Below are 26,658 nucleotides of genomic sequence, written 5' to 3' on the forward strand. Positions count from 1 at the left end.
TGGGACGAGATGCTGTGGCCGCCACCGTGGCGGCGGTCGCCCCTTGTGAGGGCAAGCCCACCTCCGGGACCAGTGAGAGGACTCTGACGTCCACGGCGCGGGAGCCAAGCCGCGAAAGTCTGGTACTGAGGGGGCGTGAGTGGGGCGCAGCCACCAGGTCACGCTGGCGGAAACAGCGTTGGAGGGGAGGTGCCAGCCTCTGCCGAGTCTCCGCCCTGCCTCGCCCACAAATGCTCCAGCCCTCGGACGCGGAAGAGACCGCACAGCTAAAGAACCGCCCCCTGCTAGCGCAGGACGGCAAAACTACGGAGCGTCGCAGGATCCAGCTAAGCCAACCAGCGTCCGCTCCGCGAGTCACGTGACTGGAAGTAGTGTGGAAAAAGCGGAAGTCGCATGTGGGAGGAGGCGGCGGTGGGCCGAACTCATAGGGAAGCCCTCGTGGAGTTCGGCCGGAAGAGCAACCAAGATGAAGGTGAAGATGCTGAGTCGGAATCCGGACAATTATGTCCGCGAAACCAAGTTTGACTTACAGAGAGGTAAGATAAGTTGGTAGCGAGAAAGGGAAGCTTTCCGCGAGTCTTTGGGTCTAGCCTCGGCTTGCACGGAGTAAAGCTGGGGGAGGCTGGCGCTCCAGTCTGGTTCTTTCCCAGTTCCCTTTTCGCTAAGGCAAACTGTGCTTACAGGGTCGATGCGGAACTGGATAGTGAGTAAAGTCTTTCAAGTCCTTTTTGTAAGAATTTCCTCTAGTGGTGAGTGGGAAATAGTTGTCTATAGTGGAGAAAGATTCCAGCTGCTGCTCTAGGATTGCCTTCAGGTTCCTATTCTTGAAAAGTGAACTTGAATGAGTCAAACTCATGGGTTGAAGGGTTAAGAGTTAAACAGCCTTTTAAAACCTTTCTACTGCTTTTCTTGTCACTTTACTACTTCACATTCTGGATGTTGGAAGAGACGAAGTTAAAAGCATCAGTTTTCTCTTACCATCCATTATGAAGTTTGATGAAAGAATGGTAAAGTGAAATTAATGAGTTTTATTTATCCTTACTGGTCTCTTCCTCCATTAATATGCTAACCACTTATTAATTGTGCCTCGTAATACCTAAATGACAAGGGACTAACCGTGCATGAGCAGATTGTTCTAGTAAAGAGAATAACAGGAGCAAAGGTCTTCAGGCAGGCATGAACCTAAGGCATGGAAAGAAGGACGTTGTCATTAGAGTTTTAACGAGGAGTAAGCGAGATGAGATGAGGTGAGAACAGTATTTCACTATTTTGGTTGAATAGTAGATACTATCAACATGTATGTCAGCATTGCTAAGAGGTCCCTGCTCACAAGATGTTTACAGGTTTGTCACAAGGCAGTAATGTTTCTAAAATATAAATTAGATTTATCACTTGGAATTGGCATCATTCCCAATCGTTGAATCTCTGGTCCCACCTTCCTTGCCACTTTGGTCAGTCACTATGTTTCCCACAAGTGGTTTAGTATTCACCCTTGCTAATCTCAGTGCGTTTCGGTTATCTTGTTTAAGGCTTCCTGTGGCACATACCCTTATCCAATTTAGCTGCTTTCTCTGGAAAACTTTCACCGAACAATCTTTTCATACTTAACTCCTGCATGTGCTCAGCTCCCTTCAGCACCGGTCTTCTATGATTCTATCACTTCATCACAGTGTTTATCACATTGTCTCATGATGATTATTTTGATTAATAGACTTTCCCATCAGACTTCACTTACAGAATGGGGAAGAATCATGTTTGTGTATGAACTGTGTTTAGACAGCACCTGGAACATAATAGTTGCTTTATAAATGTCAGTTTCTCCATCTATACAGATTCATTTTTGGCTGGGCCTGGTGGCTCACACCTGTAATCCCAATACTTTGGGAGGCCGAGGTGGGTGGATCATGAAGTCAGGAGTTTGAGACCAGCCTGGCCAACATAGTGAAACCCCATCTCTACTAAAAACACAAAAAATTAGCTGGGCATGGTGGTGGGTTCCTGTAATCCCAGCTACTTGGGAGGCTGAGGCAAAAGAATCGCTTAAACCTGGGAGGTGGAGGTTGCAGTGAGCCAAGATCGTGCCATTGCACACAGTCCGGGCGACAGTGCAAGACTCCGACTCAAAAAAAAAACAAAAAAAGATTCATTTTTGACCACATGAAGAGATTTAGAAACAAAATGTTCTATCTTGCTGGAGTTACTAAACTTTGGTTAAAATTATTAAAATGCTAAATTTAATTGTAGGAATAGCTGCTGACATCAGAATAGATGGAAATTTTGTAGACTTAAATTTCAGAAATAACCTTTGCATAACTAATGGATGAGACTGAAAATTAAATATATTAAATAAATATAGCCAGCTGTGGACATTATCATTTTGGGTATGCTTGTCTTTGTGAAGTACAGGCATTCTGCATTTTGCACAGTACCATATTAACTGAACCCATCCCACTGTTTGAGAGGTTTACAGTGATTGAAGTCACATCTGTTAACCACAAAACTTTGCAAAGTGAGGAATTTGTTCCAGTATTCATGTCATCCTATTTATACAGTACTGTGTGAAAGTGAGTACTGCCTAAATCTTTTTTATAATGGTAGCCATTAAAGCCAAACATTGAATTAAGCTGAAATTAGAACCTGTAAATCTATCACAGTGTTAAATCAAGATTTTTCTTAAAAAAAGAACATCTTTAATTACACACTCTCATTAATATACACATATGTTGAGGAGAAGGGATATGCTCTGAAACTCTGTTGCTAATGGGACACACAGAAAGTTTGAAGACTACTATACAGGGAGCCTTTGAAAGTTTTAAGCATGGGAGAGACATGTAAAAAGCTGTTTTAAGATGACTGATGATAGTGTAAACTGCCACCACTCCAGTAGGGAAGATACTACAGTAGCCCAAGTATAACGTAATAAAGACCCAAACTGGCTGGGGATGCAGTGGCTCACACTCATAAACCCAACACTTTGGGAGGCAAAGGTGGGAGGATCACTTGAGTCCAGGAGTTTAAGACAAGCCTGGGCAACATAAGGAGACCCCATCTCTGCAAAAAATGTAAAGATTAATGGGGCACTGTGGTGCATGCCTGAGGCCCAAGGTACTTGGAGGCTGAGGTGAGAGGCTAAGTTAGGAGGATCACTTGAACCCTGGAGGTTGAGCCTGCTGTAAGCTATGGTAACACCACTGCACTTTAGCTTGGGTGACAGAGTGATACGTCATCTCAAAATAAAAACAAAAACGAAACACTAAGTTACTAGAAATAGAGAGTTAAAGGGAAAGATGAATAAGTGTTTGAAAGAGAGGATGAGTGGGACTTTGAGTTTTGGTAGTAGGGAATATGGAAGATGGAATACATAAGAATGACCTAGGTTAGAGCTTTGTTGAATGTTAGGTATAATACCATTACCAGGGAGTCAGAAAGAAACAGCAAGGTGAAGTCATGAGGTAAGAAGATGCATTTGCTTTTTACACAGTGAGTTTTTTAGACATACGAGCTTAAAGTTACTTTCTAAGCATAATTATTAACTGAGACAATGTGTTTAGCAGCGTATCAGGACAGTTAAAACATAGATTCTGGCGCCATAGTGCCTTGGTTTGAATCCTGGCTCCATAATGTCATATCCAAGTTACTTAACCTTTTTATGCCTCAGTTTTCCCATCAATAAAGTGTGAGATAGTAATATAACTTAACACAGAGGATGCTGTGGAGATCAAACGATTAAGGTTTTTGGAACAGTGCCTGACACCTGGTGAACTCTTGTGTGACTCTTTTTTAAGTAAACAAACATAGGAAGTGTTCAGTAAATAATAGCTATATAATAGTATGATAATCACAACCTCGTGTGCCTATCAGTACAGAATTTAGCACCAGAGATTAATAATGTTCCCTGCCCCACAGGAAGCTTAGAGTTCTGTTGAGCAAACATCATGCACATGTTTTGTGCCAGGAACTGTGCTAGGCATAAGGAAATACAAAACAAAAATGTATTGGAAGCCTGGACAGTGAACTCTTAGAACCCAGTTGAAGAGCATACTAGGACATATGAAAGAGAAAGGCTGCATGTATATATACATAGGGTCTAATTGCTTTGCAAGATGTATGCATCCCATGATTTTCCAGTAATTTTAGAAAGATTTCTAGAAAACAGGTCTTCTACTTTTGTATTCTTAGTGCTAGGCATAGAACAATATCACTAACTCCATGCTTATTGAATAACAGGTAGAATGATTAGCTGAGGAAGACAGCAAGAAATATTAAGTTCGAATTATTTTATTAAGAAGAATCGCTCTTATTTCAGTTCCAAGAAACTATGATCCTGCCTTACATCCTTTTGAGGTCCCGCGAGAATATGTAAGAGCTTTAAATGCCACCAAACTGGAACGGGTATTTGCAAAACCATTCCTTGCTTCGCTGGATGGTCACCGAGATGGAGTCAATTGCTTGGCAAAGCATCCAAAGAACCTGGCTACTGTCCTTTCTGGGGCATGTGATGGAGAGGCAAGTCTCACTCTAAATGTTGATATTTTCAGCCGAAAGTACTTACATTTCAGATGTTTTTGCTTTAGTTTTTAGTTACAGTAGGTTTTACTTTATTGGATTTCAATTTACTTCTCAAGACTAAATTTTGCTAGGAATACTAAGTTTAGTATTTTCTTCTTTAAATCTAAGAAATTATAAATGCAGTAGTTTAAGGATCGATTTGACAGTAAATTAAATAATCATGTTTGTAATTAAAGTATTCATTAGTTTTTTCACAGAAGATGTTGTCAACATCTAATTTCTTACTATGACAAGTGAAAAAGTTTTGCAACACTTTAAACTAGAATTAACAGAGTATTTGCCAGGTTGTATTTTCTGCTTGTTGAATACTTATCCATATGCATTGCATTGTTTTAATCCAAAGGATTTTGGTTTTAGCTGCCCAGTAGCAAGATTTGTAGCCTTTCCAATGTTGAATTTATCCTGAACATTTTACGTTTATAGTTCACTGAAATTTCCTGATATGCTTTATCATAGGTTAGAATTTGGAACCTGACTCAACGGAAATGTATCCGTACAATACAAGCACATGAAGGCTTTGTACGAGGAATATGTACTCGCTTTTGTGGGACTTCTTTTTTCACTGTAAGTATACCATTAGGTGATTAAATTTGATCAACATATATAAGAATCATCTAATTGAATACATTTTTCAAGTTTATTTGTTCCTAGGCTCTTTTGGAGTTTCACAATGCAAAATATCTTACTAAAACCTTGAAAATTACTAGTTTTCTTTATGTAATTCAGCCATCCCCATACTTTTTGACTTTTTATAAATAATTGCTTAACATTATAAACTAATATTCTATTGACCACAGAAGTGGAATTAGTGGGAGGTGAGTCTAGAGTTTGACTTACTCTGGAGGATTTTTGGTGCTAAGATGAGTAATTTGTGCTTCCATTAGTCACATAGTAAGGAATCATCAAAATTTTTTGCCTATGTGTGGCAACATATACGGAACGTAAAATTTACTATCTATTTTTAAATATACAGTTTGGTGGCATCCAGTACATTCATATCATTGTGCAACCATCAGTGCCATCCATCTTCAGAACTTTTTTATCTTCCCCAGCTGAACTATAGTCATTAAACAGTAACTCCTCATTCCCCTCAGTCCCCAGCCCCTGGTAACCGTGATTTTACTTTTTGCCTCTGTGATTTTGACTATTCTGGGTACCATATATAAATAGAATCCTATTTTAAAGAATCATACTTTGTGTATGTGAAATAAGCCTTTAAAAATTTTTTTGGAAATAGGCCTTTCGTGTCTGGCTTATTTTACTTATATAATTGTCTTCAGAGTTTATCCATGTTGTAGCACATGTCAGAATTTCCTTTTTATGGCTAAATAGTATTCTATTATATATGTTACATTTTGTTTATCTGTTCATTCATCGAGCATTTGATTTGTTTCAACCTTTTAGCTATCGTGAATAGTGTTGTCATGACCATTGGTGTACAGATATCAATTCAAGGTCATTCAAGGTTTTTTTTTTAACAAGGGAGCAACAAAATGTGAGCTGTACTTTGGGTTGATTAAATTTGACAGCAGTGAGTGATCAGTTTGAAGGCCATTTTAACAGTTTGGTAGGCAATAATAAGAGGCTACCTTATTTCGGAGACTGAAACTAGAAAACAATGGTTGGATTTAGAAACACTTTGGAGGATTGACAGGTTTGACAACTGAGAGGTACCTGGGAAGATAGTAGTTCCTGTTACAGAAATGGGAAAGTCAGGAGTATCAGCAAGTTTGGAAGAGGGTGGGAATAGGAAGGATATGATTGACAAACTGACTGCTACTGGGCTGTTCAAATGCGATTGTCTATCATACCTTTACAGATGCAGGTCTGGAGCTTGGGAGGGAGGTCAGAGCTAAACTTGGCATCATCAATATAGAAGTAATGATTGAAGCCATAGTAAGGCATTGTTGGGAGGAAATGAAGAGGAAAATATAGAAATACAAAGATGTCAGGGAAGTAACCTTGGGAATTGCCCACCTCTGGGAAATGGGAAAACTCTGGGAGTAGCCAGAGAGCTCAAAAAGTCTATCAATGAGCATAGTGTTCCAGGAGGAAGGAATAGTCAGTTGTGTGAACTACTACAAAGAATAATGCAACATGAAGACTGAGAAAAACATTTTAGTAATGTAGAGATGTAAAAAATAGAAAGTTAAAGATATGTAATTCTAGTCTTTCACTTCTAACACTGTTAGTTTGGTGTAGGTCTTTTCAAGTGTTTTGACCTATCTATACAACAGTTTTTGTATATATGTACTAATCATGTATATGTGTACTAATCATGTACTAGTCAAATAGATCTTCCTTATTCTTTATTCACTGCTGACTTTTTAAAAAACAGGTTGAGCTCAGTTATAAACTGTAGGTTGCAATACAGATTAGCTGGGTGCAAAAGCCAGATTGCAAGAGAATAATAAGGGAACAGAAGATTCCTGGGAAACCTGGTAGCTACAGTTTGAAAGATTGTCATGTGAAAAAGAAAATAGACTGATTTGTTGCTCTACAGAGAAGCACTCAAAATAGGTGTTAATGTTAAAAGATTTGGTTTTGGTATAAGAAAAACTTATTTGCTGTCAAAAAACAGACTAGGCTACCTTGCAAAACATTCATTTACTTTTCACCAGAGGGGTGCAGATAAAGTACCTGATCCTGCAAGCCCAGTGTTGTGCAAGGAATTGGGTGGCAAGTGGGAGTGGATGGCAGCTAAGGCTTCTTCTGCTTGGTTATTCTTTTGGATATATTGATTAATATCTCAGCCAGAGGATTTAGTGCATTTTCTTAAATGCTCAAAATTAATAAAGGCTCATTGCAGCATTATTCACAATATCCAAGATATGGTATCAACCTAAAGTGTTTAGCAATGGAAGAATGAATTTTTTAAAAAGTACACACGCACGGACACACACACACACACACACACACACACACACACACACACACACACACACACACACACACACACACATGAATACTATTCAGCCTACAGAAAGAAGGAAATCCTGTCACTTGCAGCATCCATAAATGAACATGGAGGACACGATGTTAAATAAGCCAGGCACACAAAGATAAATAACACATGATCTCACTTGTGTGGAATCTAAAAAAGCCAAACTCATAGAAATGGAGTAAACTGGTCATTACTAGGTGCTTTGAGTGAGCGAGATTGGGGAGATGTTGGTCAAAAGAGATAAAATTTCAATAGATAGGATGATTATTGTACAACACAGTGATTATAGTTAATAACAATATGCTGTCTTCTTGACAGTTGCTAAGCGAGTAGATTAAATGTTCAAAATAATAAATATTTGAGGTAATAGAGATGTTAGTTTGATTTAGTCATTCCACAGTGTCTACATATATCACAACACAATGTTGTACATTACAAATATATTATAACTTTTATTTGTAAATTAAAAACATTAACATTTTAAGAAATGGTAAAGACTGGAAATGTTTCATGTTCACCACGTTTCCTCCACTTAATTTTTTTAAAGAGACAGGGTCTTGCTATGTTGCCCAGGCTGGTGTTGAACTCCTGAACTCAAGCCTGTCTCAGCCTCCCAAAGTGTTGGGATTACAGGCATTAGTCACCATGCCCAGCTCATTGTTTCTCCCTTTTTTTAAAAAAATATGTGTGCTTTGAGTAATGTGTGCTTTGTCAGAGATAAGACACATGTGAAAACTACTTGCTGGTTCAACTTTAACACTTAATGTTTTTAAAAAATTTAGTACACTGTATTACAAAAGATAAACTTTTATTATGTAAACTTCACTAAGATATCACAGTTTGTAATACCAACAGTGCCTTCTTCAGCTTAACCAGCCTGGAGATGAGATTTTCTAGCCAGTCATATATTCTTGTTTGGCTACTCATTTGTATAAAATGAGAACACCTTTCTCAGAATCAGTGGTCTGTTGAGGCTAGTACTTAATAGTCTGTAGAGCAGCTTGGTCATTTACAAGGAAGTTCAGTCTTGAGCTTGCAGACATTGCCAGAAACTTGATGGAGGGATGCTGTCTTTGGGAACCGGATGCTCAGAGACACAGTTTTATCCTGTATTATATACATGCTAAAATATCTCTTTGGGTTAAACCAGATCAGTCAAAATCTGGGTACCTAGATTACATCTTACATTCTCCCAATAGAGTCAGGTTTCTAGAACTGAGTTTTGATATAGTGCCAGGGGCTCAAATGCAGAATCGTTAATAAGATGTAGCCCTATTAAATACTTTTTGTCTGTTATAAGGATGTTGTTAAGGATTTTGTTCATTGGCATCCTCAACAAAAGACATCCCTAACTAATCTTAGTACTAAAACCTTTCCTGATCACTTACCTGTTCTCATCTCATGGGCACTATAAAGTGTTTTGAAAGAAATGTTTTCCTTTTTGAATTTGCTGTAAGAAAAGAGCTATATTCTTACTCTTCCCATAGATAAATATATCTTTGTTAACTTTTTTTATCAAAAAGTGGATCTAGATTACATCTAATATATAAATGTAAACTTTTCAGTTAAAACTAGCAGTTTGGTATATATGCAGTTATACAGTACCACATAGGTGACTTTGTTTTCAACCTCAGACCACATTATATGTTCTGTTTTGTAGTCTTTTTCATCTGATAGCTTAAACATGTCTCCCATATACCCATGTCTAAATTACCCTAGTTTGTTGCTTTGCCTTGATTTGGGCTAACATGCCAACAGTTCTGCTCACTGTTGCTTTTTACTATTTGTGCAGCTGTCAGCACAGTGAAAAGGCTAACTGTGTCTTTACTAACATTGATGAAAATAGTTTTGACCACGTGGACCCTGAAAAGTTCTAAGGGTCCTCTAGAGGCCCAACGTTCACAGTTTGAAAACCAGTGACTTAGTAGTTTCTGCAGTTCATGCAGAAAAGGGCTTTATCTATTTCAATATTGTAACAATGCCTTCTCTCTAGTATTTTCATGTTTTTCATTTTGTTTTTTACATTTAAAACTATCTGAAATTTTCATGTAAGGCATCAAGTTGGCTCAAACTTTTTAAATGACTAACCTGATATTACAATACCATTTTTTTAATAATCCATATTTTCTCTAAGTTAAAATGTCATGTTTATCACAATATGCATGACCTAACTTGTTCTTGACTCTTGTTCCTGTTTGATTCTTTTGCTCTACTCATACTATTATATTTTTAATTTTATATACTTTATATATTTATCACAAATCTTTACTAAAACAAAGTGGGATATAAATGCATCAGTAAGTATAATACTAGAATGGTATGGTATGTTACCTTTTTTAAACAAGATACTTACAATTTGATATATGTCTTGGCAAGTTTTAATTTATAACTGTTCATTATCATCATCATAATAAAACAAATATTTCTAGGTTGGTGATGACAAAACTGTGAAGCAGTGGAAAATGGATGGGCCAGGCTATGGAGAGGAGGAAGAGCCATTACATACGATATTAGGAAAGGTACAAAAGTAAATTGACTAATAGCTTGCCTATTAAAATTCTTTTCTTTTGTTTAAAATTATTTTATAGTTAAAATTTTCAAAGCGGGAAGAAGACACAAATAAGAAATGAAAGACTTTAGGCTGTAATCATTGACCCCATTGACCCATTTAAGCAATATTTAATGCAGTTAAGGTCCTTCGATGCGAAAGAATTTTAACAGTTTTTTTGGTATTCATTGTAGTAGAGTTTGATTTCTGTTTTTAGCTAGAGAATACAGTGAATCATTTCCTATAGCAAGACTGTAGCGGGAAAGATAGAAGTTCAGAAAATGCTTCAGCTTGTCTGGTTTATATCATCATAGAACTAACACAAAACTCAGAATTTATTAGTTTAAAAAACCCTTGAGGAAATGAAGAAATGTAATAGTGTAATGCATTATGTATAAATCTTATTAATATTTCTACCAAATTATTCTGCAAATCAGATGATGTGGTTTAGTTTTAGCTTGAGTATAATTTAGAACATTTGACCTATCCATGTTTTATAATGTTTACATTTTTATATTAAGCAGACAATTCCAAAATTAGATTTAATCTTTAAATTAAATATGCATTTTAAAAATCACTTTGTCATTTCAATATTATGGTTAGTATATAATATTTAGGTTCTTCTTTAGGTTTCAAGAAGTTCTATATGTTCTTAAAGGGATGGGGAATGGGGTATGAGTATGAGGTAGAGATAGTTTGTAGTTGGAAACACGTTAGTAATTTCTAAAACAAAATTGGTTTCATTCTTAAAATGTCTTGTCTCTATGGTGTTGTTTCCCCCTTTAAGTAAAGATTTCAGAGAAGTTTCTTTGTGAACAGGATTTTTCTCAAAAAAATGATAGTGTGGATAAATATATTTAAAATACTATTCTGCAGATTTGAATTCGTAATGAAAAAAAACCTCTTCATAACAACCTTTTTGCTTTAAAGACAGTGTATACTGGGATTGATCATCACTGGAAAGAAGCTGTTTTTGCCACATGTGGACAGCAAGTAGACATTTGGGATGAACAAAGAACTAATCCTATATGTTCAATGACCTGGGGATTTGACAGTATAAGTAGTGTTAAATTTAACCCAATTGAGGTAATTTTTTTTTTTAAGTATGTTCTGCTTTTTGTTTCCTTATTATTGCTTAATAATTTCAGTTCTGTTTAGGAAACTTTTGAATGTGTGATGGAAACATCTGAATTTTAATGGTGTTTTGGCATTTTGTCAGTTTTCCTGATTGTGTCTGAGTTCTGATACCTTTGCTCAAGTCTCAGCGTGTTTTCCAGCAATTTAGTCCCTGATACAAGAATTAAGCATTGTTAGAGGAGTGGTGTGTGCATTTGCACATTGGGGTAAAATTCAAGCAAATATAGTCCTGTTTAACTTAAGTTTTATTCATGCCTTCAACCTCATGTTCCATAGATTATGTCATTGTACATTTAGGAAAATGTTAATTTTTCTAATCCCCTTGAAGGTCAGAAGAAGGAGCATTGGGCATCATTTTGTCTGTTTGCAATTGGTAAGGTACCAATGCTTCATAAAAACATTTGTGATTATAATTGAACTGCATGGTAATTAGTTATAGTTACATTTTCTTTGTTCAAAAGTCTGAATTGTGATTCACAGTTCCTCCAGGCCTAAGGGAAGACTTGCGGATTGGCCACTACATATTGTCTATTCAGGTCTGAGTTTAGGAATGGAGGCTGTCCTGAAGGCCAAGGTAGCCCTTGGACTCCAGATCTTTCCCTGAACTTTTTCTTAATACATAATAGATAAACCGATTGTCCAAAAGACTCAGTAGGGATACCTTTTCCTGCTGAAAGAAAAGGCAATCACTGTATATATAAGCCAATTTTAATAGTCATTGGGAGGCTACCATTTTAGCTGGTAAAAGAGAAAAATCCTAATATGCAAGTGTTATGCTCTGGAAGACTCAACCTGATAAAAGGTATGAAGTAAGGTTAAGTCAAAATAGCAAGGTATGAAATTGTTTGTATGATGTATTGGAAAATGATATGCTGCAGTGCGATGTGAGCTTGGCCTTGAGGTATTGCTGAGAAGTCAGAGGACACTCTTCCTGCAGCTACCACATGCCTACACACACACTTTCTAGAGAGGCCACAGGTCTAGAACAGGTTGGCAAACTACAATTTGTGAGCCACATGTGGCCCACTGCCTGTTTTTGTAAATAAAGCTCTACTAGAAGAGAGCCGTCTTCTCTTGCTTACATATTGTCTGTTGCTGCGTTTGTGCTATGATGGCAGAATTGAGTAATTGCCACAGAGACCATGTGGCCCACAAAGCCTAAAATACTTACTCTCTGGCCCTTTACAGAAAAAGTTTTCTGATCCCAGGTCTGGTATCTGTCTCTGTTATCTTTCTCACTCTATCCTCCATTTTCCTTCCTTATGTTCCCCTTGGTTGTAGAAGAGAGAGATGGCATGGAAAGGCAGCTGCCTTTGCAGAGCGGGGCCAAGGTGACACCGAACAGAAGCAAGCTACAAACATAAGCAAGTTGTAGGAATATTTTATGTCCTACCTGGTGTGAAGCGAAGCCAAACCGTTGCCTGCAAACGTGCCTTTTCATTGTTTTACAAGTGAAAATTTTCTTTATTTCTTTATAAAGTGAGGTTAATTATATCTCCCAGTGTACTTCATAGGTTTGTTTTGAGTGTAAAAGTTGATAACGTGAACATTTTTTAAAAGTGTGATCGAATTTAAGATGGTGATGGTATTACTTATTAAACTTGGTTCTTACTATTTAGAGGAACAAAAAAGTCTTTTGCTTTTCTACTTTGGTGAACATCTGTGTCAGAAGAGGTAATTGCCAATTCTAAAATCATAATAATTAGAGATGACCTAGTGACCATGTTTTTCAAACTTGCCTGTATAACAGCTGTATTTGTTCAGCTGTGTTTTAAAAAAATTATTATTAACCTTATGAACTTAGTGGTAAAAGTAAATGGTGTACATGTCTCTTATCCTATATTATACTTAATGGAAAGTGCATGTTGCTATGAACAAATGGAGTGTATTTGTATTTGTCTCCTTTAATCATTAATAATTAATTTTCTCTTAAAATATTAAAGCCTAGAATTCTGGTAAAGCCAAAAGTTTATGCTGATCATTGGCACATTTACAGTGTGAAAGTTGGCATTCGGTCAAGATAGATTGTTTTGCTTTGTTCAGATCAAAGTCTTTCTTTTGAGAAATGGAACCTGGTCAGACCCTGAGGTGTCATAATGAGAATCCAAGAAGAGTGGAGGAACCTCACTAGGGGAAGTCTCAGAAATGCAGCCATTAAGACAGCAGGCTTTCAGAAACGACTGAGAGGAAATCACTATTGTAACATTAGTTTTATGATGTGTTATTTGAACTGTGTACACACAGTAGGAGGAGTTAGCTGGCCATGCAACTATTTAGTAAATAGCTCTTCTTGCTGCCCCCATACTTGCAATAGGAAATAATTGTAGGCAGATACTAAGAATTGTGAGTGTCAGTACCATGAGTGAGGAGGAATGATGATACAAAGAGAAGAGTTCAGGGATCCACTGGATGATAGAGGGCTTATTTTTACTTAATGCCAAGTGGTTATGTAAATACCTTGCATATTTATAACTGACTTACAAGTAAAATAATTAGAAAAATTGTTAAACAGTTGGACAAAAGACAGGCCTAATTTTTACAGAGAGTTAACAAACAAATATTTAACTACTAATAAAACAATAAATTTATATAGCTGGGAAATACTGTCATTCAGATATCTTGTAAATGACACTACCCAGTGCTGCCAGTTGCATTAAAATAGATGTATTCCCACATAATAGTGTATACTGATAGAACTTTTTGGAAAATAATTAGCCTTAAATATCAAAAGCCATAAAATTGTTCATACCTTTTGATTTGGTAATGTCACTTTTGAAATTTTATCCTAAGGAAATAATTCAGAAGAAGAGCTAAATGTTAGGAAATGTTTATTGAAGTATTACTTACAATAGTAAAAAACAGGAAACAAGTCTTAAGTTGAAGAATGGATAAGTAAAATATGTTTTATTACAAATTAGAACACAGTATTATCTGTGCATTATCACTGACATCTAAAATACATGCATGGGGACTGGGCGCAGTGGCTCATACCTGTAATCTTAGCATTTTGGGAGACTGAGGTGAGTGGATCACCTGAGGTTAGGAGTTCAAGACCAACCTGGGCAATATGGTGAAACCATGTCTCTACTAAAAATACAAAATGTTAGCCGGGCATGGTGGTGCGCCCCTGTAATCCCAGCTACTCCAGAGGCTGAGGCACGAGAATTACTTGAACTGGGAGGTGGAGGTTGCAGTGAGCCAAGATCGTGCCACTGTACTCCAGCCTGGGCAACAGAGCAAGACTATGTCTCCAAATAAATAAATAAATAAATAAATAAAATGAATGGAAATTTTACAATGAAAATACTTGGTTTAAGTTGCTGAGATTATGGATGATTTATTGTACCATCTTAAAATTGACTTTGTTTTTTAACATATATATTAAGGGCAATTAAATCATTTGTTCACTGAATGGACGTGGTTTGCTGCCAAGCCTGGCTCTTAACTGGTGATTGTTATACTTGTTTTTAGACATTTCTCTTGGGAAGTTGTGCATCTGACAGGAATATAGTACTATATGATATGAGGCAAGCTACTCCTTTGAAAAAGGTGAGTTTCAGTTTTGACTTTTGGTTTATACAGTTGGCATTATATTCCTCTGTAAATAGAGTGACTAAAAATATGGAGCAAATATTTTCTCAGAATTAAAAATCTTTTTTTCATACAGATGTTCTTAGAACCCTCCATGATGATAGTCGTGTTCTTTTAGCTCCCTGTAGCTTTTTAGAGACTCTTACATTTCTACTAGGTATTGTATCCTAGTCATCATCCTTGTGTCTTCCATGATGCCAGTATATTTTAGGCATCTAATTAATACTTACTGAATTCAAAGTTCTTAAAGGTATTACATCTTATTACTTAACAGTGTAATAATACTTCAAGCCCCATGATTATCCTATAACATGTGCAGTATTTTATTCTAGGAAGTTTTAGAACTCATTCACATATCAGCTTTATTTGTTCAGTTACATGCTGATCAATACTAGTTCGACATTTAGGCAGGCACTATCCTAATAAAAGTAACAGATTTCCTAACAATTCTAAAGTAGTAATTTCAGGACTTAGATCTCAAAGCTAATAATACAACCTTAACCTAACTCTCAAGAGGGAGAGAAATATTGTCTGTAAGTAAGGAAAAGAGTACCATCCTAAGTAAAAGGTTAAAAAGATTATTTCAGGTACTAGAATTTTGAGTGACAGAAAGGGTTGGACATCATTCATATGCCACAAATCTGTTGTCATAGTCCACATACAAAAGAAATGCTTTTAATACTTGCTTTTGTTATTCCTAAGTAATTTTTATAACAGATAATAGATTCAGAAATATTAGGAGATTACATTCATTGAAGTTTGAAATAAATATGATAATCTTTCCAAAGTACCACTTTTGTCATTTCACTCATTCTTGTGACTTAATGGGAAGATCCTATATGAACTTTGGTCTTAGACTTTAAGCAGGTAACCTAATCTGTGTTTCTCTTGTAAAATGGTGGTATTGATAACTATCTTGCAGCCCTTTGGTGAGAATAAAACATGATACTTTAAGCAGAGTGCTAACATGAGGTATTTTAATAAATGATCATTTATGCCCCTCCCACGTACCTAACACTCATTCTGCTTTTTTTTAAATTTAGTTTATTTTTCATTATTATTGCCTCCAGCTTTGCACATTCTCTGTTTTTAATGGTGCTCTATTAATTTTAGGTTAAAAAAAACCTGTAGCCTGACTTTCAAGGTGCTCTGAAATCTGGTTCTAGTTTGCAATTCATTTATTTCTTGTAGTCAGTAAGGTAACATTGAATTGGAGTTTGTCACATGTAGAGATTGTTAGACACTGTTACTTTCAGTTGTTTCTTTGCTCCATCTACTAGTCTATCAATGTTTCTTTTATCCTTTCTCTCATAAATGTAGTAGTTCTCAATCAGGGGTTGTAGGGGGTTGCAGGTACAGTTTTGGGAATGCAAGAGGGACATTTAGTGGGAGGTCCCTGAGAGGCAAACCATCCTATAGTAGATATTCACAACAAAAGATAATCTTGCTCAAGATGCCAATAGTGTTCCCATTGAGAAACACTAAATTACTGGTCCTTCACAGGTCAGTTCAAATCATACTTGTCTTTTGAAACAGTTCTTCTCTACAGTAACCCTAAGCTCACCATTAATTTTGCCCCATCTTGATACTTAGTCATTTGTTACTTTATTGTTTATATTTTAACTTTTATTATGTGTCTCATTTTTCTGACTAAACTATACATTGTTTGAGATTAGGGGATCAGCAGTTAAGCATTTCTGTTTTTATATTTACCACTCTGCTTGTGTATTCAGGAAGCAATTACTGATTGATTTCTCTTCCCATTGCACTGAGCTGAGTACTATACACATAATAGGTGTTTATGAAATATTTTCTTAAATTAGTGGGGACAAAAAAGGAAAGGAAGTGGGAAATTTATCCATTTTAGGGGTAATTTATTTCATGGTAATGTGATAGCATATGCTTCCTTTCTTAGGTTATCTTAGACATGAGAACAAATACAATTTGTTGGAACCCTATGGAAGCTTTCATTTTTACAGCGGCAAATGAAGATTATAAGTAAGTTTCCCTCTTTTAAAAACTTGTGTTTTCTATCAGAAATGGCTTAATTGAATAAGTCTTACTAATAAAATGTGTACCACTAGGTAGCTATACCTTTAAATATAAGTTTGAAAACTGTCATTTGTTTAGCTTTAAAAAGTGTTCCAAATTGGAGAAGAACTTCTTAGAAAAATATTTATTTTCTCAGTATTTAGAATGTTCTAAACCAGGGACAGTAAACAACTAGTGGACCAAATGCTTTCTGTTACCTGTTTTTATAAAGTTCTGTTGAAATACGGCCATACCCATTTACTTATATATTGGATATGACTGCGTTTGTGCTATAATGCCTGAGTTGAAGAGTTGCAGCAGAGACCTTATGGCCCACTAGGCTGAAAATTTTTACTGTTTGGCCCTTTACAAAAGAAGTTGGCTGATCTTTGATGTAGGTCCTATAGGTAATGACTGAACCATACATGTTTTAATGGAAGTGAAAATATCTGCCTGCAGTGTTTGTATTGCGGTATCAGGTAGCTGATACTCATGTAGTCATGTTATCAGCTATCACTTTTCAGTAAGATGAAAGAAAAATTATAGTTATCTTTTCAATATTAATATAAGGTGGGTAGGACATGTTTGTTATCCCCTTTTCAAGATATTAAAGTAGGGAGATGAATCTCTCCGTGAGGAAAGGGTGTCTTATCTTTTTTTATCCAAAGCATTTATTATAGTGCTGTGCCTTTGATAGGTTCTTAATACACGGTTTTTTAAAAAGGTGGAAGTCTGTTGGTGGATTAAACTTTAGATCTTCTGTACTGTTTTATGTTCCACTATGTAGATTTGAAAGCAGAAAGGTAGTAGTATTAGGTCATAAAAGGATTTCTTTTAGGATGTTTTAGTAGTTCCAGCTAAAAACATTTTTTATAACTTTCTGCTAAAAAGAAGTTCAGTCCAGGAGCTGTGATTGGGCCACTGCACTCCAGCCTGGCCAACAGAACAAGACCCTGGTCCATAAATAAATAAATAAATAAATAAATAAATAGAAGCTCATTTAGACTCTCATCAACTAGCAATACCAAACCACATTAATTGAAACTTTTTTTTTAACCTTTATTGATGTTTTGAAATTAAGTGGCATTGTTCCAGTTAAAGGCAATAAAAGACAAGAGTAATACACCATTATTGTGACCAACCTTATTAGGGTTTTTAAAGAATGTTCTAATAAGCTATTTTAGCAAAATGTCTTTTTTAGAGTATCTTGGAATTTCTCATTTCTTGCCTTGAAAAGAAATACATATGCCACCTGAAAAAAAGAGCATATCCCTTATAAGTGACTGTTAGAGTAGAACAATTGCTCTTTCTTGAAAATGATCTTGCTTTTGTATCCCTTTTCATATTTGTATGTTTTTCTTTTATTGCCTTTTAGCTTTCTAATCATTCTGGTTAGAAACCTAAGTTCAACTCTAGGCCAACCAGTAATTACTGTATAAACTTGTCATTTAAAATAACTCTGTACCATAGTTTCAACATCTGTAGGAGGGTTAGAATACATGATCCCTAATTAATCCTATAGTGTGGAACTTTGTTTATTTAAATATTTTCCATCTAAACAAATTTACATGCTTAGAATTGGAATTTTTTTTTTTTTTTTTGAGACAGAGTTTCGCTCTTGTTACCCAGGCTGGAGTGCAATGGCGCGATCTTGGCTCACCGCAACCTCCACCTCCTGGGTTCAGACAATTCTCCTGCCTCAGCCTCCTGAGTAGCTGGGATTACAGGCATGCGCCACCATGCCCAGCTAATTTTTTGTATTTTTAGTAGAGACGGGGTTTCACCGTGTTGACCAGGATGGTCTAGATCTCTTGACCTTGTGATCCACCCGCCTCGGCCTCCCAAAGTGCTGGGATTACAGGCGTGAGCCACCACGCCTGGCCCCAGAATTGGAATTCTTATCATTTTTTCTATGTAGAAATAAAGCAACTTACTAAAAAACACTTTGCTGGAACAAAACAATGCTGGTTGAAAACCATTGCTCTTAGGCAGGAACTGTAAAGCAGTTGTCAATACATCTTACTACTGGTAACATTAACCTTGATCATTTGGTTGGGGTGGTGTCTGCCAGGTTTTTCCACTAAAGATTACTACTTTTTCCTTTTGTAATTGTTATATATCTTTGCTGAGATACTTTGAAACTATGTAGATACCCTCTTCTCAAACTTCCACTCACTAATCTTAGCATCTTCAAGGTTTTTATATTACGAACTTGGTCACAATAATGCTATATGTGGGCTCATTTGAAGCATTGTTCTTTTAGCTGTTAGATTAAGAATTGTTGAATCTTGAAACTCATAAAGTCATTGTTTTTACCAATTGTGCATAAAATATAGTCGTCTCATTTTGATACACCCTTTGAAAGGCCGTGTTTACTCTTACATATCACCAATAGGAGTATAAATTAGTACAACTTTGTTGGCAGTGGTTTGGCAACTCAAATCAAGCCTTAAAAATGCTCATGCCTTTAGACTTAACAATCTTACTTGTAGGAATCTGTCCAGATTTAGTTGAATCTGCCTCATTCAGTTAAAGATTGAATGCTAAAAATCCAAACATTGGGATTTTATTAAGCATTATTTATAAAAAAAATCGGAAACTATTAAAATATAGGGAAATAAATTATTTGAATTTATATATGTAGCCATTAAAATCTTTTCAAAGATTGTTTAATAACATGGGTAATGCTCATTAATATACTACATGAAGTATCAGAATATAAAGCTTTATATAGTATTATTTCAATTTTATTAAAAATATGTATTTAAATAGTATGGTGAAAAGGTTTTTTAAAAAATTATGCTGCACTAAATAATTGGCCTCTGGGTAGTAGAATTAAGGCTAATTTTTATACTCTGTACTTTTTTGAAATTTCCACATTTTCTACAATGAGATAAGGAGGAAAATGTGTTGGTGTATATGTAAGTGGAGTCTTAAGGAATCATAAAAAACTGTTGAAATTTTTCCTTATCTCTCACCTGTTTGTGTACAGCATTGAGCTTTTTGTTTAGATGTGCATTGTTTTGCTAATGGGTCTTATTTTCACTGGTATCTTTTAGTACTGTATATGGCATCTTTCTAGAAATGTGTGTCAAATATTTAAAATTCTTTTACAGTTTATATACTTTTGATATGCGTGCACTGGACACTCCTGTAATGGTCCATATGGATCATGTATCTGCAGTCCTTGATGTGGATTACTCTCCCACTGGGAAAGAGTTTGTTTCTGCTAGTTTTGATAAGTCTATTCGAATCTTTCCTGTAGACAAAAGTCGAAGCAGGTATGTGCTACCAGTAAGCCATTTATATTCATCTGTCACTTAACAATGGGGATACCTTCTGAGAAATGAGTTGTTAGGCTATTTCATCATTGTGTGAACATCATAGAGTGCACTTAAAACTAGATGGTATAACTTGCTGCACACTTAGGGTATGTGGTCATATGGTGTAGCCTGTTGCTCCTGGACTACAAATCCGTTCAGCATGTTATTGTGCTGAATACTGTGAGCAATTTTGGTATTTGTTTATGTAAACATATCTAAACATAGGAAAAGTACAGTAAAAATCCATTATTGTAATCTTAATGGATATATGCAGTCTGTCATTGACCAAAATGTCATATGACTATTTTTGTTTGATTTTTCTTTGTCCTGATTATTATTTATCTTTTCTGAGAGAGTACCTGAAGTTTAATAGATAAAGTTTTTTGCCCCAATACAGTTTAAGAAAAATTAATAATAATACCTTACATTTGTTATTTTTTACTTATTCAAATCCAACTCTATATAACAAAACAAAAATTAGAAAAGAAATAAAAGTAAGTTTAAATTGTCAAGACTGTTCTTCTATTTTATTTTAGTAGGTGTATGCCTTGGTTGATCGAGAGGTAGGAGGTTTGAATACTCAGCTGTCCCATAGTCTCGTGTGTGTGTCTAATTCTGTAAGCACATTGAGTATGATTCTAATGTTTAAGATTTGTATTGTGTTGTTTTGTGCAGTTTGGCTCTTTACTGCATATTATATGTTATTAAATACAGTATTTATACATCTATTATGTCATATTTTTATACAGAGGTCGTTTCCAAAAATGATGGCATTTTTAAAGAGTTTGCAAGGGGAATTTTGTTCTCAAGTTTTTTGCTTTACAGACTGACTTTAAAACATAAGTCCTGTATAAGATACAGCCCCCTGTATCTTAGTGAATTATAGTATATAGTACTATAGTATCATAGTGAATTATGGTTTACAAAGAGCTGTTACACATATTGCCATTGTTTCTTAGTAATGCTTTAGATGTGTTCTTGGAAGCATGCATAAAATAAATCCAAATAAATGGAAATAATTTTTCTCAAAAAATTATGAAAATTGGAGGATTATGGTCATAGCCAATCTACTTATCTAACTCTTTGCTGTTTTACTTGTGATATTTGTCTTTTTCCATTGTAATTTGAGGAAGCCATATTGATTTCTAAACCATGTATCATCATTGATTGTCAGCAGATAATTGTCATCGTCACTGTTTATCTGATTATTTACGTGCTTGAGTTAGAAGCATATTGACAGGAGTGTTCTGATGACTTTGATCTTTATTTCATCATTTCTGTTTTAGAGCTCCTGCTATGTGTTCCTATGTGACTGTTGCTTCCTTTCTGCCTTGATATTCTCCAAATTGTCATAAATGGTTTTCTGAGATTATTCAGTTAGGCCCAGAGCAAGACTGTTAGCTTCCATTTTTCTCACACCTCTGGAAAATGTTGAGAATCAAGAGAATGTGGTCCTCCATCATTTCTTGGCACCACAACTTCCAAAGGTAGTAGCATAATATTTTTCTAACATGGTACATAGCAGACACAAAGAATGAGAAGAGAACAAAGCAAAAAATGGGACTGTGTAGGTACCTATGATCCCAAGGGCGCACCAGCTGAGTTCAGGCTGTATTATTCCAAAGCTAGTGTGGACAGCTAAATGTAGGTCTAGCTAGAAAGCTCACGTTATTCCAAAATTCTATAAAAGCGTTCTTATATTTCATTTCCAAGGAATTGTCTCCTGATGTCATTTGGAGATTTTGCAATCACAGTCTTAATATGTGTTACATCCTATTGTGTTTCTGTTCCCTCTGATATTTGCCTTTATCTGTTTGAAAGCTAGTTCTAATTTGTTTCTGTGGTTTGTTCTCTATCATTATAAACATCAAATAACTCATGCTTGGGTGAATGACCTGTATTTAAAAAGTATTTTTCTTTAAAGGCCTTAAAATGGCTAACACATAATATTTTTAAAGTAAATTTTGAGAAAATTTTTAAAACTACAGTTAAGTCAGTGTTTGAAAGTAGGCTTCTGTTGGAATTTCATTCAGTATTTACTAAGCAAACAAATTAATGGTGTTCACATGGAAAAATCAATGTGACTATGTATATAAAGAATTTAAGCCTTTTAAAATGTATTTATCTCCTAATAGTAGAACTTTTAGTGAGCTCAATAAACCTAGCATATATACAGACATAAACTTATTTAGAAGTTAAGAACTCAACATAGTTTACCATTAAGGAGGATTCTCAGTTACTTAAGTGACTAACCATTGGATTTGACTGGTCTGCTGCATGAACAGATTATGTTTAATGGTTACAGAACCCTGATTGAATTTCCCTACTTTAAACACATTATACTGCTGGAAAAAAGGGCCTTTTAAGTATGTAGAAATTATGAGAAATGAGTCTTCAAAAGCAGAGCATTGAGGGGGAGAAGAAAAAGCAGTCTGTCTCATCTAGTTTTCATTTTAATAGGACATTCTTTTTAACCATCCCCCACTTTTAAAAATAAATTTCTTATGGTTAATCAAAGTGCTTAAAACATACCTATCAGAAACAGTGTAAAATACTAGTTTTGTGAGTATACTTGAGAGTTTTGTTTTTTTTGAGATGGAGTCTTGCTCTGTCACCAAGGCTAGAGTGCAGTGATGCCGCAATGGCTCACTGCAGCCCCTATCTCCTGGGCTCAAGTGATCCTCCTACCTCAGCCTCCTGAGCAGTGCCACACCTAGCTGATTTTTAAAATTTATCATTAGTAGCAATGGGGTCTCCCTATGTTACTCAGGCTGGTCTCAAACTCCTGGGCTCAAGTAATCCTCCCACCAAAGTGCTAGGATTACAGGCGTGAGCCACCGCACTTTGCCTACTTGAGATATTGTTTATAGATATGAATTATAGTTGGTTTAGTCATTCTGTTTGAGTTTTCTTTTACTGTGCATAGTTTACTGAGCCTGTTTCCTTCCTCTTTATATGGTCTGCATTTTGAATAATATAATCCAGATACAGAAAATTTATTTCTCCACAAGTTTCATCTTATTTTTTCTGACCTTGTATTTTACTTGCTTTTTTAATGCCCTCCTTAACACTTACCAATATAGTATTACCTGTGAATTCACCTAGCATGTTTCACAGCCTTTCCAAATAGGTATAATATTTTACATCTCCATTTATTAAATGATTCTTACCTCAACTTATCAGACACTTCTGTAGCCCTCCCTTTCTTTTCACACATGTAAATCATCAACTCACTTTAATTAAGCTTTTTTTTTTTTTTTTTGAGACAGAGTCTCACTCTGTTGTGCAGGCTGCAGGCTGGAGTGCAGTGGCGTGATCACGGCTTACTACAACCTCTGCCTCCCAGGTTCAAGTGAATCTCCTGCCTCAGCCTCCAGAGTAGCTGGGATTATGGGCGTGCACCACCATGTCCAGCTAATTTTTGTATTTTTAGTAGAGATGAGGTTTCACCATGTTGGCCAGGCTGCTGTAATTAATTAAGTTTTTAAACAATTTAACCAAAACAAAAATCTGACATTAGAATCAACATATCAGGAGGTTCTCTTTGAAGATCACTGCATTTCTTTCTTTTCAGCAAAATGAAGGAGGAAAAAAGTGTGTTGACCTGAATTGATTTGGTAGGGAGAAGGGACCTTTTAAGAGAAAGTCCTTTCTTATTGTTACAAAATTACCTCAGTTGAACATCATATTTTATTTGCATTTTATACTTTCAGTTATTCTGTGAACTTTTCCGTACATCTGGTTTTGCTTAGTTTGTTCATATTTATTTCTCTTACTAGATAATAAGTTATCTGAGAGCAGAAACTTGTTTAATACTGTAGCACTTAACACAGAACCTTGTTAGTTGAGTTCAATAAGAATACATTGACAAGAATTGGAATTTTTATTTTATACTCCTATAGGACTCAGAAATGGTATCCTGATACTTAATAGGCAGTGATTACTCAAAGAAAATCTGTACAAAAATCCAAAGGGTTTTAACTTAATTCCTTTTCTATAGGGAGGTGTATCACACAAAGCGAATGCAACATGTTATCTGTGTAAAATGGACTTCTGACAGCAAGTATATTATGTGTGGATCTGATGAAATGAACATTCGCCTATGGAAAGCTAATGCTTCTGAAAAATTGGGTGTGGTAAGATAACTCATTTTCTTTTATTGTCATAAAGCTGATTTCTAATTTTGTTAGATATTTTTACATTGTGAAACTTTATTTGAAGTACTTTTAGTTATTTTGATCAAATTGACATAGCTGTGATAAAAAAATAAGTTAGCAATAAACTGACAAGGTTGTACTGATAATTATTTGTTTCACTCTGATCTGTTATTGTAGACACTGTACATTCAAATTGACATTTAAGACCTTCAGAATACCTTTGTTAATTCAGATGTTTGAGAGTATTGAGTCTTTTTGGTTCTTTGTGTTTTCTTTGAGGTAGGGACAGAAGATGCAGGAACTAGAAGCCTGGAACTTAGAGCTCGTATCTCTTTTGTTAGAGAAATAGTCATCCAGCAACTCAAAGGCTGCAAGTTCCCATGAGATCTTTTAATATCACAGACAAAATGGAACATTTAATAAGTACAGAAAGCTTAGACTTTAAAAAAGATTCCATGAAGAAAAAGCAGGTGTTATCATTGGCTAGTTACCTCTAGGATATGGGATTATGGTTGATTTTGTTTTGTTCTTGATGTTTTTCTAAATGTCTCGTATTTTCTATAAGAAACATACAGAGTGTTTGTATCAGAAATAAATATTAAGTGTAAGAAGGAAAGCGTAAGTGTGAATTATTTTCTACTTAGCCCTGGTAGGAAAATCAAAGACAATTCTGTTTTAGGTTTAATGATTGGTAAATATTGCATTGTGCCTAGGTCCATCATTAAATGTTCCTCTAAATCATATCATCCTTAACATTTGTTAAACAAAGGCTAGTTTTTATGAAATTAGATACTTAGTTTTTCTTTTATGTTTCACTATGTTTAACACACCTCCCTACCTACCCCCAAAATTTGAGTGAGTGATTTAGGGAAGATCCAACTCAGTGGTCCTTAGGGCCCTACTCCTTTAGCACTGCTGCTTTCTACTAGGTGGCATCTATCTACATGGCAGATGTGTTGCCTAAAAGAGTTAGTGTTACTAATGCAACCTTGTAAAGTGCAGAATTACATTGGAAGTTTTGGTTGCATATCATAAAAGTTTAGGTTTGGGGGAAAAGGGTGCTTTCTAGCTTTGTTATAGTGAAGCAAAACAAAGAACACACTATTCATTAAGATACCAAAATGTGTATTTTCAGCTTACATCACGAGAAAAAGCAGCCAAGGATTATAACCAGAAACTGAAGGAAAAATTTCAGCATCATCCTCATATAAAACGTATAGCTCGTCATCGACATCTACCAAAATCTATCTACAGCCAAATTCAGGAACAGCGCATCATGAAAGAAGCTCGTCGACGAAAGTATGTTTTGAGGCATTTACCTCTATCTCATTACCCTTTTCTGACTTCTCTCACTCACCACAAACAAACTAACTACCATTCAAGGGAGTAGTCTACATGCTATTACTGTACATGAGTGATGTATTTGAAGACTTCTACAGAAGGCCTTTTTTCCTTTTTCCAATAAAGGGGGAAGCAGTGACTATCTGAGAATGGGAGAATTTCCATTACCTATTTTTAAGAATATGTTTAAAGGACAAACAATGAAAATGAATTACCAAAATAAGAGAACGCTTGCTCATATTAGAAGACTGCTGTAAATAATGTTTTAAAAAATAATTTCTGATGTAGTTGGAATTAAGAGAGTTTGTGTATTTTCCAAGTTAAAGAATGCAAAGAATCTATAGGGCTCCTAAGTAAAAAATTTTCTAATGTGCTTCATTAATAACATGTGACATCTGTCATTTTGGGTATAGAGCAGAGCTACTGCCACCAATAGCAGAGCTATTTCACCATTTCCCCTGTGAAATATTCTTCTCTTTGAAATACTTGAAGTCATGCATGAAATTCTAAGAGTTTTTTTTTCCATTCGACTATACAAATGGCTATCATTTTTCTGTCTTTGAATAGATGTTGCAGTAGAATCACTTTTAGAAATTTTAGTAACTGTGGCAGGTTTTTTTTTTTTAACTTAATAAAGGATCTTGTTAGGTAAATAGGATATGAAGCAATTAAATAAGTAAAGTTGATTTCTTGGTACTGCTCCCTTTTACCTATTCTCATTGTGAAAATATATTTTTTTTAATAGGTGTTTTTCCAGTGAAAAATGCTGTGATTTTTCTGAGAAAGTTTTCTTTAAAATGAGTTCTCATAAACTTGCTTATATTTTGTATATTTTCTTTATTTCTAGGGAAGTGAATCGTATTAAACACAGCAAGCCTGGATCTGTGCCAGTTGTGTCAGAGAAGAAGAAACACATAGTGGCAGTTGTAAAATAATTGGTATTCCTAACAGTCCTGATGTATAATTATTTTTTACTTTTGATTTGAGAACTCTACAAATAAAAGTATTGGAACTAGA

The 26,658-nt window shown here is 35.4% G+C and overlaps 1 protein-coding gene across 1 annotated transcript; it reads left to right on the top strand.

Annotated features, from left to right (window-relative positions):
- Positions 1 to 9: 9 nt before the first annotated feature.
- On the top strand, positions 10 to 26,658 carry DCAF13 (DDB1 and CUL4 associated factor 13). The gene is given in 12 exon segments (XM_012474891.2): positions 10 to 114; positions 116 to 536; positions 4,307 to 4,506; positions 5,026 to 5,133; positions 9,943 to 10,032; positions 10,992 to 11,147; positions 14,670 to 14,747; positions 16,705 to 16,787; positions 19,937 to 20,101; positions 24,144 to 24,279; positions 25,436 to 25,599; positions 26,489 to 26,658. Coding segments are annotated over 12 exon segments (1,794 nt in total). The 3' UTR covers positions 26,577 to 26,658.

Source organism: Aotus nancymaae, unplaced genomic scaffold (assembly GCF_030222135.1).
Source record: "Aotus nancymaae isolate 86718 unplaced genomic scaffold, 86718_ANA_hifiasm-v0.15.2.pri h1tg000036l, whole genome shotgun sequence".
Taxonomy (NCBI): domain Eukaryota; kingdom Metazoa; phylum Chordata; class Mammalia; order Primates; family Aotidae; genus Aotus; species Aotus nancymaae.